Source organism: Pelodiscus sinensis, chromosome 10 (genome assembly GCF_052426305.1).
Source record: "Pelodiscus sinensis isolate ZL-2025 chromosome 10, ASM5242630v1, whole genome shotgun sequence".
Classification (NCBI taxonomy): domain Eukaryota; kingdom Metazoa; phylum Chordata; order Testudines; family Trionychidae; genus Pelodiscus; species Pelodiscus sinensis.
In genome coordinates this window covers 48,215,883-48,231,823 of record NC_143061.1, presented here as the reverse complement: position 1 = coordinate 48,231,823, position 15,941 = coordinate 48,215,883, and the positions used below count along the sequence as shown (strand labels likewise).

The 15,941-nt window shown below is 44.5% G+C and overlaps 1 protein-coding gene and 1 long non-coding RNA gene across 5 annotated transcripts in view; one reads left to right on the top strand and one right to left on the bottom strand.

Moving 5' to 3' along the window:
• The window catches only part of ANKMY1 (ankyrin repeat and MYND domain containing 1), a 58,624-nt gene that overhangs the window by 25,694 nt on the left and 16,989 nt on the right, over positions 1–15,941 (top strand). For 3 of the 4 annotated variants that reach the window (XM_075937480.2, XM_075937479.2, XM_075937483.2), the window contains exons 8-12: positions 219–390; positions 1,593–1,733; positions 3,461–3,613; positions 10,752–10,859; positions 13,894–14,025. In XM_075937480.2, coding sequence (XP_075793595.2) covers positions 219–390; positions 1,593–1,733; positions 3,461–3,613; positions 10,752–10,859; positions 13,894–14,025 — 706 coding nt within the window. The remainder of the gene's footprint in view (positions 1–218; positions 391–1,592; positions 1,734–3,460; positions 3,614–10,751; positions 10,860–13,893; positions 14,026–15,941) is intronic. The other variant, XM_075937481.2, reaches the window with a different exon arrangement.
• Positions 11,799–13,759, bottom strand: LOC142830842 (uncharacterized). The gene is made up of 2 exons (XR_012906363.2): positions 13,175–13,759; positions 11,799–11,919 (listed from the first exon to the last, which is right to left on the bottom strand). It is a non-coding gene; the product is annotated as an uncharacterized LOC142830842 (long non-coding RNA).

Sequence of the window (15,941 nt, the reverse complement as noted above, 5' to 3'; positions counted from 1 at the left end):
CTCAGCAGGCTTTCTCTCCCTGGATCTACATGCCAGTTTGCACACCCGCTTCTCAGGGTCCTAATGCCCAGGCATCATCACAAACCTAAATGTCTACACCACAATTATACAGCCCATTAGCCTGACTCACCTTAGGAACCTGTGTTCAGAAATATGTCCCTTAGTGCTTTTTTCTGAGTTATTGACAGCTTATTCTGCTATTTGCCATGTTGATTTAGATACCAAAAGAGATGGACCACGGTCAAACTCCTTCTCCGCCGAGGTGCAGACCCCAATGTTTGCCAGATCCCTCTGCATGTCCTCTTCTTTGCTGTTAAAGCTGCAGATGTAGGAGCAGTGAAACTAATGTTATCATCAGGAGCAAGGACTGACATACGACTTCCATCGAGGGTAACGGATAATAATTACTAATAACAACCAAATGCAATATTCTAGGGTGATCAGTAATACAATTTCATGTCTATGAGTAAAGCGTCAATTCTTATGACAGTTTGACTGATTCAGCTTTGCAATCCCAAAGGAGTAATTTAAAGAATCTATCTTATTTAAAAAATTTATCTTTAAAAAAAAAAAACGTACTCTAGCAGAGGTCTAATTCTATGTGTGTATTTCCCTGCTGACATGATGCTTATCCATGATACTAAAGCTCAGACTACTTCAAAAGTCAGTTTTATTTTCCAAAATTTATTGTTCTGGTTTTAGTTTTATTTTCTCTTTACGGCTGTAGTCTGTTCTCTTAATATTCTGTTGCCCCAAATTCTCGGCAATTGGTTAACATGCCCTCATATGAGCATGGTGGGAACTCCCCAGGATCAAAGTTACATACCAACTGTTTTAGCATATGGCATCTCATGCTAGCTTCTGCACTGAAATATGTCTGCTCCCTGGTACTTTCTGACTGTAGCTTGCTAGCTACAGTTGATTTTGGTTTGTTAGCTTGAAGGGCTACATCTGGACATCTTCATCTCAAATATACATTTTGCTGCAGAGTATCCTGGTTTGCCTCCTAGTACTTTAGCTGTCAGTTTTAGAGCTTAATTTTGCTTGGTTTGATGGCTGTGGATGATAATGTAGTATTAATACCTAACTCTTTTATAGAGGGCTCTGCTGGTAGGTTTCAAAGTGCTTTACATAGGAGGTCAGTATCATCATATCCAGTGTTGAAACCTACCTCTGCTTTAGCTACAGCTCAGAGCTTGGTTACCTCTCTGCCATGGTTCTAGTGAAAGCTGTCTTCCCTTTATTCCTTTTGCACCTCATGGGCCTGGAGAAGCAGCAGCCCAACAGACTGTCTCGGAATTCAGAAGCCAAACAAAGTAAAATTAAGCTTCAAAATTGAGTACCAATTTCCCTCACTAGTTGGTATTCATATTTTGTTTTGGCTATGTAGTGCCTGTGCAGCTGTCTGTCACACCAGGAATATTCCGATCACAGTAGGTTTAGGATGAGATGGACAGCAGGGAGTAAGTGAAATTGCATTTAAACTGATCATAAACACAGTCCTTTATTTCTGAAAATAGAGCCTGAGGGTTTAGTTTTTAGAAGTTACTTATGATAAACCAAAGAGTCTTAATGCCACATTTATTTTTCAGCTGGGAGGTTTAATGCCTCTTCATATTGCTGTAGCCATTCCTGGTGAAGAAGGAGTCAAGATAACAGAATTAATCCTTCATTCAGCTGCAGAGCCTGATGCAAAGGCAGAAGATGAAGATGAGGTGTATGCACCAGACTGGGTACGCTGCATCATTACCCCATTCTCTTCCAACTGTTTAGGTGTGGGCTGTGGAAGACATGAGCAGGGAATTGGCTGCCTGCCTGTTGGATTCAAAGTAACATTTCTGTGCACTGTTGGAATAATTGCACTGCCTCTGAAAAAACCTGGCATATCACTGACATACACAACACTTACTTATGATTTGGGGTACCTTATATGTTTGCAGCATGCTGATGCATATTAGACACAAGCTAGCAGCCTGCTACGCACAACTGAATAGATGTTGGTGAAGTACAACTGCAGTATTGAGCCTATAATCCAGGAGTGGGGAACCTTTTTTGGGTCAGGGGCTGCTGTCCCACAGAAAAATCAGTCAGGGGCCACACTCAAGTGAGAAACAACCCCTCCCCCAAACACCACAACCCCTTACTGATGTGGCCCCTGACTGACAAGGAGAAAGACTCTCCCCACATTTCCCTCCCACACCATAGCCTGGGGGGACCAGGCTAGTAAATTTTGTGTGCTCTGGCCCCGTGGGTGGGGAGTGGGTCGGAGTGCCAGACATTCTAAACTAAGCCAGCAGCAGCACTCTTTTGCTGGTTTGAGCTACACAACCACTTGGAAGCTTACTGGCAAAGCTTTTCTAGTGCAGACAAGGCCTAGGATGTGCAGCTGTCCGTAGCAGAATGCTTTCACTTATGTGTGTGTGGGTTTCATTCTCCAACTGTTGAGACATTAAATTTATTTTAAGTTCCACTATTTGGGAATCTTTCTGTTAGGTCAGTCTGAGAACCCTGTGTGCTGATTATCCATCCCTTTAACTCCCTTCAACTCCTCCAGAATTTGCGTCTCACTGGCCTACCACTGGCCTACCACACCAGCACACCTTGCTCTGGTTCTCAGCAATGCAGCAAGTGAACTTGCTCATATCTTTGTCAGTGGACAAACTGCCACCATGCGGGTGTATCAGTGCAGGCTACCTCAGCCTGCCATCCTGTCATGCCTTTCACTGGCTTCTCTCTGCAGTGCACAAGAGTGGTCTATCCTGTTCTGCGAGCAAACCATCCAACCTGCATGCAAAGCCTGAATTCCCCCCACCCTTCCTTTGTGTGCTTCACAGTCACCAGATTTCCCTGACACCTCAGTGGGTCTACCGGTAGCCCTTTGCAGAGCAATGCAGCAGCTACAGTCTGTGAGTTCACAATACCAGCTGGCCGTTTTGTTCATTTGGAGTTGGGAGGTATTTTTTTCAACTTTTGCAGGACAGAGGCCAACACAGTGTGCATTGTTAGAAACCCTTAAGCTCAAGGAGAACCCTGAACAATCTCTCTTAGGCAGGAGCATTCCAGTGCTAAAACAAAGAAGAGCACATTAGAGAATTGGTTTCCTCCCCTTCCTGCCTCTCCATGTCTGCCCTTACAGTAAAAATAAAGGAATGGGGATGAGGAACCCCTCTCTGTGTATGAGGGTGTGTAGATGTCAGAATAAAAGCTGTCGAAATGCTGTTGACCTACAGTGGCTTCATGTTAAGGGTTTTGAGGCTGCAGTAGTGCAAGCCGTCCAGCAGGTGGAACTGGAATCTAATGAAAGAAATGGGAAATGGTGGGGATTGCTTATACTGTGTCTACTGTGGTGTAATGAGCAAATCCAGAACGGACCTGAGGATTCCTGCACAGATTTGTTTTCTGTTAGATTATCTCTAAGCAATACTGAAAGTGTCTGTCTGTTTTTTTTGTTTAAATTCAGGATGAGCCTGCTGAATCACCAGTTATTATTGCCATGAAACTTAATAACGAAACTGGACCGCCTACAGAATACTACTCATCTTCTCGTCTCGTCCCAGAGGAAGGTGGGAGGACTCCTTTGCATATTGCCTGCGAGAGAGAGGACAACCCCAAGGTAGGAGCACAGTGGAGCTGTCGGAATGTCCCTTCTTTAGGTTGCGGTTTTGCTCCTGTCGAATACACAACTCACAGTCCTCAAGTGACACATCTTACCCTGCTGGAGAATCCTCAGTAGAATCTGATTTCATGGGGCTTCTGTAGAAAGAATAAAACTCTCATCTCCGTTATGGGAAGGGTCTGATCCTTTAGTCTATGTGACCTTGCTGATGTGGGGATTTTGGCTGTGGGTGGCCAGTCACCTGTATAGCTACTCTAGTGTGACCGTCTCATGTAGACAGGCACAGCTACAGTTTGCACTGTTGCAGCTTAACCCTGGTTGGAAGTAGATGCAGACGTTTTTGTGAAACTGGGCCTTATATTGCCTTTGTGTATTTATGTAAGAGGGGTTTGCTCTGGAATGGTGAGAGCAGATCCTCCATGCAGACTAGGCCCGTGTCTTCTGTTGGCTTCATTGACACATGAGGGCAGCAGACTCAGGTCCAAACACCTGTCCTCTGCATTGGTTGTTTTTGTCATACTGAGAGCGCTATTCTGTGATTCACATAGGGGAGGTTACAAGTTGGAATGTCACCAGTTAACTTTACCAGGTGATGCTTACCCTGAACTGGTTAATCGGCAGCCTGGCCAGGCTGGAACAGCCCTTCCCCCGCCACAGGCTGTTTAACAAATTACATTCCTAGTTACAAGTGGGAAGAGAGTGAGCAGAACAAGCAGTATCTCTTGCTGGTTTAAGGATTGATTTAATTCAAGACCTAATTTCAAAATGTCTCCAAGTCAGACGTGTAAATTAAATCTTCATTGGATGGAATGACTCTCATGGAAGATGAGGGTTGGAAGAGACCACAGGAGGTCATCTAGTCCAGTCCCCTACTCAAATCAACCCCAACTAAATCATCCCAGATGGAGCTTTGTCGAGCTGGAATTTAAAATACCGGTAAGGATAGAGATGCCGCCACCTCTCTGGATAACCCATTCCAGTGCTTCCCCATCCACCTAGTGAAACAGATTTTCCTAATATCCAACCTACATCTCCCCCACTGCAGCTTGAGACCTTTTCTCCTTGTTCTGCCATCTGCCACCACTGAGAACAGCCTCTCTCCATCCTCTTCAGGAAGTTGAAGGCTGCTATCAACTCCCCCCCCCCCGACTCTTCTCTTCTGCAAACTAAACAAGCCCAAAACCTCAGCCTCTCCTCATCAGTCATGTGCTCCAGCCCCCTCATCATTTTGGTTGCCCTCCGCTGGACACTCTCCAATGTGTCCACATCCTTTCTGTAGTGGGGGCCTAGAACTGGATGTAATACTGTGGGTTTGGCCTCACCAGTGCTGAAGAAAGGGGAATAATCACTTCTCTGGATCTGCTGGCAGTGCTCCTCCTAATGTGCCCCAATATACTGTTAGCCATCTTGGCTAGAAGGGCATACTGTTGAGTCACATCCAGCTTCTTGTCCCCTCTAATCCTCAGGTCCCATTCTGCACAACTGCTGCTTAGTAGTCGGTCCCCAGCCTTTAGCAATGATTGGGAGTCTTCTGCTCTAAGTGCACTTTTGCACTTCTCCTTGTTGAACCTCATGAGATTTCTTTGGGCCCAAACCTCCAATTTGTCTAGGTCATTCCACCCTGTCCCTCCCTTCCAATGTATCTACCCCTCCTCCCAGCTTAGTGTCATCTGCAAACGTGCTGAGGGTGCAGTTCATCCCCTCATTCAGGTCATTAATGAAGATGTGTCCAATTCCTGGGGCGTTTCACGTGATACCAGCAGCCAACCGTTAATCACTACCCATTGAGCCTGATGATCTAGCCAGCTTTCTGTCCATATTATAGTCCATTCATCTAAGCCATACTTCTTTAACTTGCTGGCAAGAATACAGTGGGAGACTGTGTCACAAGCTTTGCTCAAGTCAAGGAATAAGGGACTAAAGGAAGGTTTTTCTGTCCTGATGATGCAGGTTTCTGTGGCCATGTCTACACTAGGAAGCTATTTTGAAATTATTAAATTCAACTTAAGAACTCCCAATTCAACAGATCCGAACTGGCATGTCCTCATTATGGGGAAGCATTGAAATTAGTCCAGAATAGTGTGTCCACATTGAAGGGAGCCTGCCTTGGACTTAGAGCCCTCAGAAGCTCTCTTGGGAAGGTGCCAGGAATATATACTTCCTGTGGCCACTTGGTCTAGCAAGCTGAGATGTGTGCTTTCTCCTCTGTATGGCCATGTCTCACAAGCCACTCCTCTAGTACCTCCCCCCTCACAAGACAGAAAAGGGACGCAGTGGGCATGTGCCTTCTCGTGCCCAGGTTGCTTGCATGGATACCACAGCACTGCCAAAATGGAACCAGAGCTGCTGAAAGCACTGCCAGGCTCATGGTCCTCGTGCTGCACCTCATGGGACAGTACTTCCAGACTGCCTGCACAATGCTCCAGCAGGACCAGGATGAAGATGAAGGGGACGAATCCCAGTGTGGCCCGCAGGCCCTGCTCACCCAGGTCCTGGAGCTCCTGCTGCCATGCATACGCTTCAATCCCCTGGACACAGTGGAATGCCACTTCTGGCGGAGGGAGATTGTCCTGCAGCTATGGGAAGGCCACTGGTGGGACTGCATTGTCCTGCAGCTATGGGAAGGCCATTTTCCTGGAACTCTGCGAGTGGTTTGCCCCTTCAACAGAATTTTTTCCCATTTTTTCGGGGGGGGGGGGAAGAGAAGGGATGGTTCAGTATTTTTGTTTCAACCATCTGGCAACCCTAGCAGTAGCTTAGATAGAAAAAAAAGGTGGGGGGAGACCAACAAAAGGACTCCAAGGCGCCCATTGGAGCATTTATGTGCGTCCGCCGAACAATCTGGGCTGGCCCCGCTCCTGGGCGCGTGGCACATGCGTGGTGCCGGCCCTGAGCGCATGGCGCGTGAGCGGCCCTGCCTCCGGACGCACGGCACGTAAGTGGCCCCGCCCCCGGGTGCCCAGCAGCCCGAAAAGATTGGGAACCACTGCCCTAGGTCTTTTGGCTGGCAGCCATTTTGTGCCGGCAGCCTTGGGGAACCAGGTAAGAATGGAGGCTGGGGTCGGGAGGCTGGGGCTGTTGGAGGTCAGGGGCTGAGTGTTTGTAGGGTTGCCAGGTGCCTGGCATTTTCGCCTCCTGACTGGGAAAAAATTAAGAAAATACCGGACATCTCAGGTGTCCAGTATTCTCTGAAATTTTTTACCGGAAAGGAGGCGAAAATACACGACTGCCCGGGTGAATACCGGACACCTGGCAATCCTAGCTACTGCACCATGTTAATAGGACTGCCCCTCCTGAACCAGCTCCTTTGTGTTTGTTCTCTTCCTCCCTTTTGTAGGGTTGCCAGGGGTCTGATATTGACTCAGACAGTCCAGTATTTTCGCCTCCTGTCCGGTAAAAAAAATTCAGAAAATATCGGAAACCTAAAATGTCCGGTATTTTCTGATTTTTTTTCCCCCTGCCAGGAGGCGAAAATACCGGATACCTGGCAACCCTAAATACACTCAGCAACTGCCCCCCCCGCCACCGGGTTTCCTGCCGGGCCCCCAGTATGCCCACCCACCCCCACGCTTACCTGGTTCTTATCTGGAGCTTGTCTTGTGGCTGGAAAGAAAAACAAAATGACCGCCATCAAAAAAACCTCTTCTTAAAGGGTCCATGCTAATTTTTTATTTTTAAATTTTTGCTTAATAACTGCTGTTGGGGTCCTATTTTTTTTTCTTAACAACTTTGGTCTCTCCCCCCTTTTTTTGTCTCAACAGAATTTTTTTCCGGTGTTTGTTTTTTTTTGGGAGCTGGGTATTATTGGTTAAACCATCTGGCAACCCTACCCTTCTGTCGTGGCCAAATCCTGCATTATGAAGACTTTCAGATGCTTGTAGGCACAACCTGAATCAGTGGCAATGTTTAGTTTGGTAGATTGAATCAGGGTCTTTAAACTCTGTGGCTACGTCTACACTGGCATGATTTTCCGGAAATGCTTTAACGGAAAACTTTTCCATTAAAAGCATTTTCGGAAAAGCGCGTCTAGATTGGCAGGACGCTTTTCCACAAAAGCACTTTTTGCGGAAAAGTGTCCGTGGCCAATCTAGACGCGCTTTTCCGCAAAAAAGCCCCGATCGCCATTTTCGCGATTGGGGCTTTTTTGCGGAAAACAAATCTCTGCTGTCTACACTGGCCCTTTTGCGCAAAAGTTTTTCGGAAAAAGACTTTTGCCCGAACGGGAGCAGCATAGTATTTCCGCAAAAGCACTGACAATCTTACATGAGATCGTCAGTGCTTTTGCGGAAATTCAAGCGGCCAGTGTAGACATCTGGCAAGTTTTTCCGCAAAGGCAACTGATTTTGCGGAAAAACTGGCCAGTCTAGACACAGCCTGTTTGTGTGCGTATGTGTGTTTGTTTATTTATTTGATCTGTCTAGCACTAAAATTATCAGAACTCCAGTACAGTTCTGGAGTTAAAATCCCCCTCCATACTGCCTTTCCCAAAAGACAAGCCATAACTAATTGATTTCCATTATACATTGTCACCTACTATATTTCATTTTCTTTCTCTGATATTCTGTTCTGCTTTGATCTTGTGGTTCTACATATTGGGATTCTGTCACATAGCTCCATATTTTGACTTTTGACTTTTTTTAATGTCTTGCCTTAAAGCAAACTTTAAATAGAAATGATGTAAAGGTTTCCAATTTAGCAATGGAAACCTTCTTAATTACTTTTGATAACTGTCCCTGAGCAATTTAGCAAATGTGAAAAAGTCGCATTTACTATGCCAGGATGCATTACGTTGCATATATTGTGTCCTTTCAGGAGCTGATTGCTGATTGCTTTATTCAGTCCGTTTTTCTTCTAAAGTTGTTTTGAAGCTATTGAGTATTTAGAAATTACCATTTTTTTATAGCCAACCTGTATTATTGAGCTCCCTTTTGGGTTTTTTTACATGGTCAGTTCCTGTATTCAGAGATTTATAACATAGCCTAAAATTCTTTGGTATAAATGATAAATTCTTGGCTAAATAGGGATCTGTTCTGATTGAAAATATGATTGAAATTGGGGGTTGTTGGTTTTTTTCATGTCTTTGTTTTGCTGGTGGGGCTGGTAGCACTGCCTGTTATGAAGGTTGCCTAATGTTTTCCATTAGAAGACCCTGTTTTAAGACGTACATAACTTTGTCATATTTCTAACTATTTATGCTGACATTTTCCATGCCGAGTGTTTTTCAGGCTGAATTCTTTTGTGAACTATTCAGCCCAAATGATTCATGTATTTCACAAAATGAGACTATGGAAAAAATAAGTGATTTTTTTTTTTGCCTATGTTAAAATATTCTGGTGATGTCTTTCTTTGAAAAGCTCTTGCAGTCCTGTGCTTAGAAATTTTACTGGGAATGGCTGGAGACTGGGGGAATGGAGAGGGACAGGTGAGATTAAATGCCTGGGGATTGAGGGGAAAACTGGGAATACTGTGCAAGGAATGAAGGGAAGACTGGGAGATCGAAACAATTAGACTAAGATTTATTGGGTAAGGAGTCTGGGACGGGTTGAGAATACTGGGGCAAAGAGACAGGACAGGGGACAGATTGGAGGGGATGGGGCAGACTGGATCAGGCCTGGAGGAATGGGCAAATGAGTCTGCTCACCAGAGAGCACACTGTCCTCCAGAATAAAAATCCCTGAGCCGCACCACTCTGTGGCCAGCGGATATGTAGGAAACCTGCTTGACAAGTGTCCTACACTGACGTCTTGCTGGTCCACACAGGGCAGGGTTTCCCAGCTTATGGGTCAGGACTCAAATATGGGTTGCCATTACATTTTAAAAGGGTCACCAAGTGTCTCCCAGGTGACTCTGCCCCTTATCCTCCCCCTGTTTTTGAATTGCCTTGGGTCACCGAGTCTTCCTGAATTGTCAGAATGGGTCCCCATCTGGAAAAGGTTGGGAACCACTGACAGAGGGGATTACAGTCTGCTGCTGCTATCAATAGTTATTCCATTAGCTCAAATGGCAGCAGTCTGTGCAGTTGATCTAATGGTACCAACCCTGCTGATGAGGCATGCGGCGGGGGGAGGAAGGGCTGTGTTTCCAGTGCAGCCACATGTTGGGATTTCTGTTGACAGTGTGCTTTATTAAGCCAAGGAACAAGGAATCTCTCTCTCTCTCTCTCTCTCTCTCTCTCTCTCTCTCTCTCTCACACACACACACACACACACACACACACACACACACACACACACACACACACACACACACACACACACACACACACACACACACACACACACACACACACACACACGACCCCTGCTTCACTGTGTGTACCAAATGGACGGTATGTACTTAGGAAGTTTTTAGTCATTACTTTTTCTCCTCATTCGGTCTAGGGCCTGCAAACCCTGCTGTGATGAATGAAGTATTCATTTCCCCATGGGATTTTCTGTGGCACTTATCACTTTAATATTGGAATGCTTCTCAAATATGAATGGAGTTAGATGTAGGGTGTTATTCCCATTTTACAGATGGAGAACAGAGGCAAAGAGAGCTTAAAATAAAAAATTGTGGGTGCCCAATTTAAGATGACTGAGACCTGAATTCTCAGAGCACCTAGGATCCTACTCCTACTCCAGATGTGGCAAGCACAGATTCCATTGACTTCAGTTGTGGCTTTGAGTGCAGAGCACTTCTGCAAGAAGACCCCAAGTTCTCAAGTCAGGCACCTGGAACGTTAATACTCATGTAGGGCTTCCCTCTTGACAAGTTTGGCTTATGCCACTTTCTCTGTATCACACAGGAACCTTGTGGCATAGGCAGGAATAGAATCTGTTTCTCCAGGGCAGCATTCAGATTCATGTCCATCATGGTACTGAGTCAGGCTGGGGCCCTGAGGAAAAAACAGTATGTGATCGTGTAAATAAAGATTGAATTTTAATGTCTATGCAGAAGGGGCATTAATTAATTGATTAATTTTCATAGTTCCCAGCTTTTGAGGGTTAAGGATATAACCTTAACAATCTTAATTTTTTAAAATGTAATCCTTGTATGTGTTTATAGCAAGGGTTTAATGCGCTTGTTTTTCATAAATTTCATGTCTTGATTTTCTTTTTTGTTGTCTAATTCTACCGTTTTCCCTCCTACTCAGCATGTCAGAGATGTTGTCCGCCTCCTCTTAACTCATAAGGCAAATCCTAACACCTTGTGGAGTGGCCATTCACCACTTTCTCTGGCAATTGCCAGTGGGAACGACTTGGTGAGCATCGTCTAATTCCTTTTTACTTAGTTAGTTTTTGCTTTAATTCCTTCCCCAATCAGAGCCAAGATGGCTTACATCATGGGGTGACCCAGATTTTTTTTCCAATAAAAGTACAGGCAGTCTCCGGGTTACATGGATCCAACTTACATCGGATCCCTACTTACAAACGGGGTGAGGCAACCCCGCACTAGCTGCTTTCCCCCAGCAGACCAGGGAGACGCGAATATAGAGTCCCCCCCCCCCAGCAGACCAGAGAGACGTGGAGCGGCTTTTCTCAGCAGACACCTCAGCTTGAGAATAAAGGACTGAGGGAAGTGAGGTGTGGGAGAATAAAACTGAGCTCTGGAGAAATGTTTGGCTAGAGTTTCCCCTACAATATGTACCAGTTCTGACTTACATACAAATTCAACTTAAGAACAAACCTACAGTCCCTATCTTGTACATAACCCGGGGTCTGCCTGTATCTAGATTTACTTTTCTTACAAATCTGAATTTCCCCTGTATCAGTTCTCTTCGTGGATTAGTGGCTATGAGCTTGGCAGGATTCAGAAAGAAATATCCATCTGTTATGGCTCGTGAGAACATTCAGTTACACTATAGAATACCCTGGAAATGTTAAAGAACATAAACTGTCATACTTCTGCGTCTTAAATCAGCCCCTAACTGATGGGATTAGGAAGAATCTTCCCCTGTGAATAGGTTGTTCTGTAACTGTCCACTGAGTTACTACTTGTATCTTCTGATATTAGATAATGCTGGCTGCTCCGAGAGGCTGGACACCGGGGAATAGTTGGCTCACTGGTCTGATCCAATAATGCAGTTTCTATTTCAGACAGTTGGGTTTGAGATGATCAAAACCACTAACATCTGAAAGGGCTGAACCGAGTGTGCCCTTTATACAATTTCCATATAGCTTCACTCTCCAGGCATTAAAACTTTGGAAATAAGCAATTTTAATAAGCAGTTGAGAGCAAACATTTCAGTCACTGAAATGATGATTCTTCATGATCTGGATCCTCCCAGCTCTTCATCTTCTCCCATTAGCGTGTGTTTGAACCTGGGATAGTTAGAATATATTCAGTTATAATTGCCCATGCTGGGGGACGTCTGTGCCTCTAGAATACAGTCCTTGCAGACTCTCTGGAGATCTGAATGTGATGTTGTAATTATAGCGTGAGTGCTACTAAAATCTGCTGTCCTTAAAGTGCACATATATGAATTTTGCATTTAGTAAAGACAATAGGACAATACTTTAAAAAATCCCACAGTTGATCCAGGAGGTATTCGCGGATGGGCTCATTTCTCATGATTTTCTCTGTTAATTAAAGTGACTGCTAGTTGCAGTAAAATGAAAAGGGAAGGTTTCTAGATTTTAATATAAAGTTTTGAATTACTCTATGAAAGGAATGAATTTGGGCATTACTGAATTACAGAGATCTCTTGATTTTCATTATATAAAAAGGGCTTAAGTTAGTCCTGAAGCAGAGCACAGGAAGTTCTTATCTGAGGGAGATTCCTTGGCTGGCTTTCAATTTTTAAAAATTAAATAGACAAAGAAATGCAAAGGAAGCTACTTTGTTAGCACCCTTATTATAGCCATAGCTTACTAAGAAAGGGAAAAACATGGCTGATTTCAGAAGCAAGAGAATATTGGCAAAAAGAATGAGGTGTCTGGTGGCTCCTTAAAGTCTAACAGATTTATTTGGGTATCAGCTTTTGTGCATGCCCCTTGTGAGGAGGGTAGCAGCGGGTCTCTGCGTGCTGCACTGCCCTTACAGCTCCCATTGGCTGGTTTCCAAGGGCACACCATGCAGAGACACACACGCAGGCCCAGCAGCCATCTTCCGGGACAGCGTGGCAGTCAGGGAGTCTGCCTGAGGGTCCTGCTGGGCCACTGGCCAGGAGCTGCCAATGGTAAGTGCCTTCTGGCCAAAACTTACACCTGGCATCCCTCCCCTACTCCAATCCATGCCACAGGTCACAACCCCCTCTTGCACCAAACCCCTCTGCACCTTGTATCCAAACTGCCCCCCGCTACTGTCCCCCTGCCGCACCACCCCCTCCTGAACCCAAACGCTTGTCCAGACCCTGCACCCCAATCTCCTGCCCAGAGCTCCCGCCTGTACCTAACCTTGATTCCAGACCCTGCACTCTCCTCCATTAATATTGTAGAAAAATGCAGCCCCTGACCACTTACCACATTTTTGGAGTGCCCCCCCCCATCAAAAATTATTGCCCACCCCGACACAGATGACAGATCGGGAGTGCTAAGCAAGAGATAACATGAAATCAGAAAAATCATGCCTGAGTACCTTGAGTTGTAAGAGGCCAGTTACAGTGTCCATGGTCTCCCAGAGTCCATGCAGTGTCCAAAGCCCATGAATAGAAAGTCTGACCCAGGCTTTTCTCAAGACATCTTTGATCATCAGACAGGGGGCTTGTGGAAGTCTTACACTGGTTACTAAAGGGAAAATAATTGAATAAAAGGGGCCTGTTAAGATTCCTCTGGCTTAGAAAGAGCTTCTGTTCTGGGCTAATAGCCGCTGTTTGGGTTAAAAGAACAGAATTCAGTCTCATGTTTGAAACGTCTGAAATCTAAGTCATGGAGTTTTATGAACCTGTCTGTCAGGTGCAGTACATATACTGCTGGCATAGTCCTGCTTTTCTGGCAGAACCCAGGCTTTGTAGTTAGAAAAGCAGAACAGCAGATGGCTTTTTTAACACTTGACACGTGTCACGCTGGGAAGCACTTGACACGTGGCTATTCAGTATGGAGCTGTGGTTTTTATCATGCTAAAAATGCAACACAAAGCAAGTGCAAAACTATTCTCATAGACCGACATTAGATATGATTTTCTGTCTTTAAGTTACTGTAAAATACTCATGTGCGTTCCAGAGAGATTATTTTAAACACTGTGAAGTGTTGACACAGCTATAGTTGTACATTTTGGATCTCACAGTCCTGCTGTAATACTGTCTAGGATGACATCATCATTCATTTATTTTTCATATTTACTGTGCCCGTTTGCAGGCGGTGACAGAGCTCTTGGCGTTTGGCGCTGACCCCAATCTTCCATTAAGCAAAGGCTTAGGTAGTGCCCTTTGTGCTGCTGTCAGTACTACATATGAACAAAAGAGGACCACAGCAAACAGGATTTTATTGGTAAGAAAACATATATTGTTTTCAACTTTACTTTTCCAATTAACTTGTTCAGAAAAGGTTCAGAAAAGGGCAACAAAAATTATTAGTGGTTTGGCACGGGAGAGATATTAAAAAACTTGGACTTTTCAGCTTAGAAAAGAGGAGACTAAGGGGGGGTATGATAGAGATCTATAAAATCATGACAGGTGTGGAAAAAGTGAAGAGGGAAAAATTATTTAATTATTCCCACAATAGAAAAACTTGGGGTTACCAAATGAAATTAATAGCCAGCAGGTTTAAAATAAACAAAAGTAAATTTTTCTTCACTCACTGCACAGTCAACCTCTGGAACTCCTTGCCAGAGGATGTGGTGAAGGCTAGGACTTCAACAGAGTTCAAAAAAGAACTAGATAGATTCATGGAGGTTAGGTCCATCAATGGCTATTAGCCAGGCTGTGTAGGAATGGTGTCCCTAGCCTGTGTTTCTCTGGAGGTAGGTGACAGGGGAGGGATCACACGAGGATTACCTGTTGCGATCCCTCCCTCTGGGGCGTTGGCCACTGTCAGCAGACAGGATACTGAGCTGGATGGACTGTTGGTCTGACCCAGTATGGCTGGTCTTATATTCCTAGCAGGTGTGTGGAATGCTAGTTCTTCTTTGTGAATCAGTTCTCTCTCCTCAGCCTTCAGTGATGCAGATTTTTTTCTGTAGTAACTCAGTGATTCTACTGCCAATTCCTTTTGTTTCTGTTCTGATTCTGCGCTGGGAAAATGAACTGCCTTGGAAACCATGTGCACATGTTTTAACTAGCATGGTGTCACTTGCCTCCTGTACACAGGGACAAGTCATGTTTGAAATATGGTGAGCAACTGTGGTTAACTTGAGTCCACTCCCACATGCGGGATTCATTGTAAGTAACTGCCATATTTTTAAATGCAGCTGTTTGTGTTATGCTGAGGGGAAAATTGTGTTACACTCGTCACAAAAATCATGATATCGGATGGTTCACACATTATCAACCAACCAAACAATGAAGGTGCCAATGGTTCTTGATGTCTGTGTAGAATCTGGTGTTAGTACTTTTCCTTTCCCAGTGCAAACTAATGGTTCTTATCAGCCTCTTTTAACTATTTAGTCTTTAAAGGTGCTATTTGTTGTTTTTTAAGTTTTTCCTGTTTCATACTGGATCAGCTATCCCTTTGAAATTTACCTACCCAATGTCCTCTTTTTCCCCCACCCCCTACCCTTCAATTCCCCCCCCCTTTCCTTATTTATTCTTGGTTCTAGACGTCCAACACTCCAGTCATCTGAAGAAGTGGGCTTGTGCCCACGAAAGCTCATGATATCATCTACATGTTTTGTTTGTCTTTAAAGTGCTACCAGACTATTTGTTGTTTTTTAGAGAAGAAGTTTAGTTTTGTCCTTTGAACATTGGTTTTTAAGCTTCCTAAGGAAGACAGGGAAAACAAGAGGAAGCTAAAATAATAAAAGAAGTACTTGGGAAATGACTGTTCCTCATTGACACTTGTGAAACAGCATAAATCTGCAACTACATACGTAGAATTTTGTGTACCGTTGACTGTATTTCTCATCTCTTGCTCTCTAGAAGGAATTCCACCTTTCTAAGGTCTGCCTCTCTTGCAGTCATTGTTTGACATCATAATCATTTTTACAGCAGCCAGTTGTCATATCACAAGCAGGATTGATGTCTGGTGAGCAATAAAAATGCAGGAACAGATGAATTGTGGGATTTCCTGATTCCTTTGCATTTCATATGAGGCAGATGCAAGCCACATTCTTAATATAGCCCTGATCAGCATGTATATGTTTTACTGTATTGTAACTTTCAGGGTTCCAGATAAACAATTGGAACGAAGAAGGGTTTCCATAGAACAGAAGTAGGATCAGATGAGATTGATATCCCTGGGAATCAGGG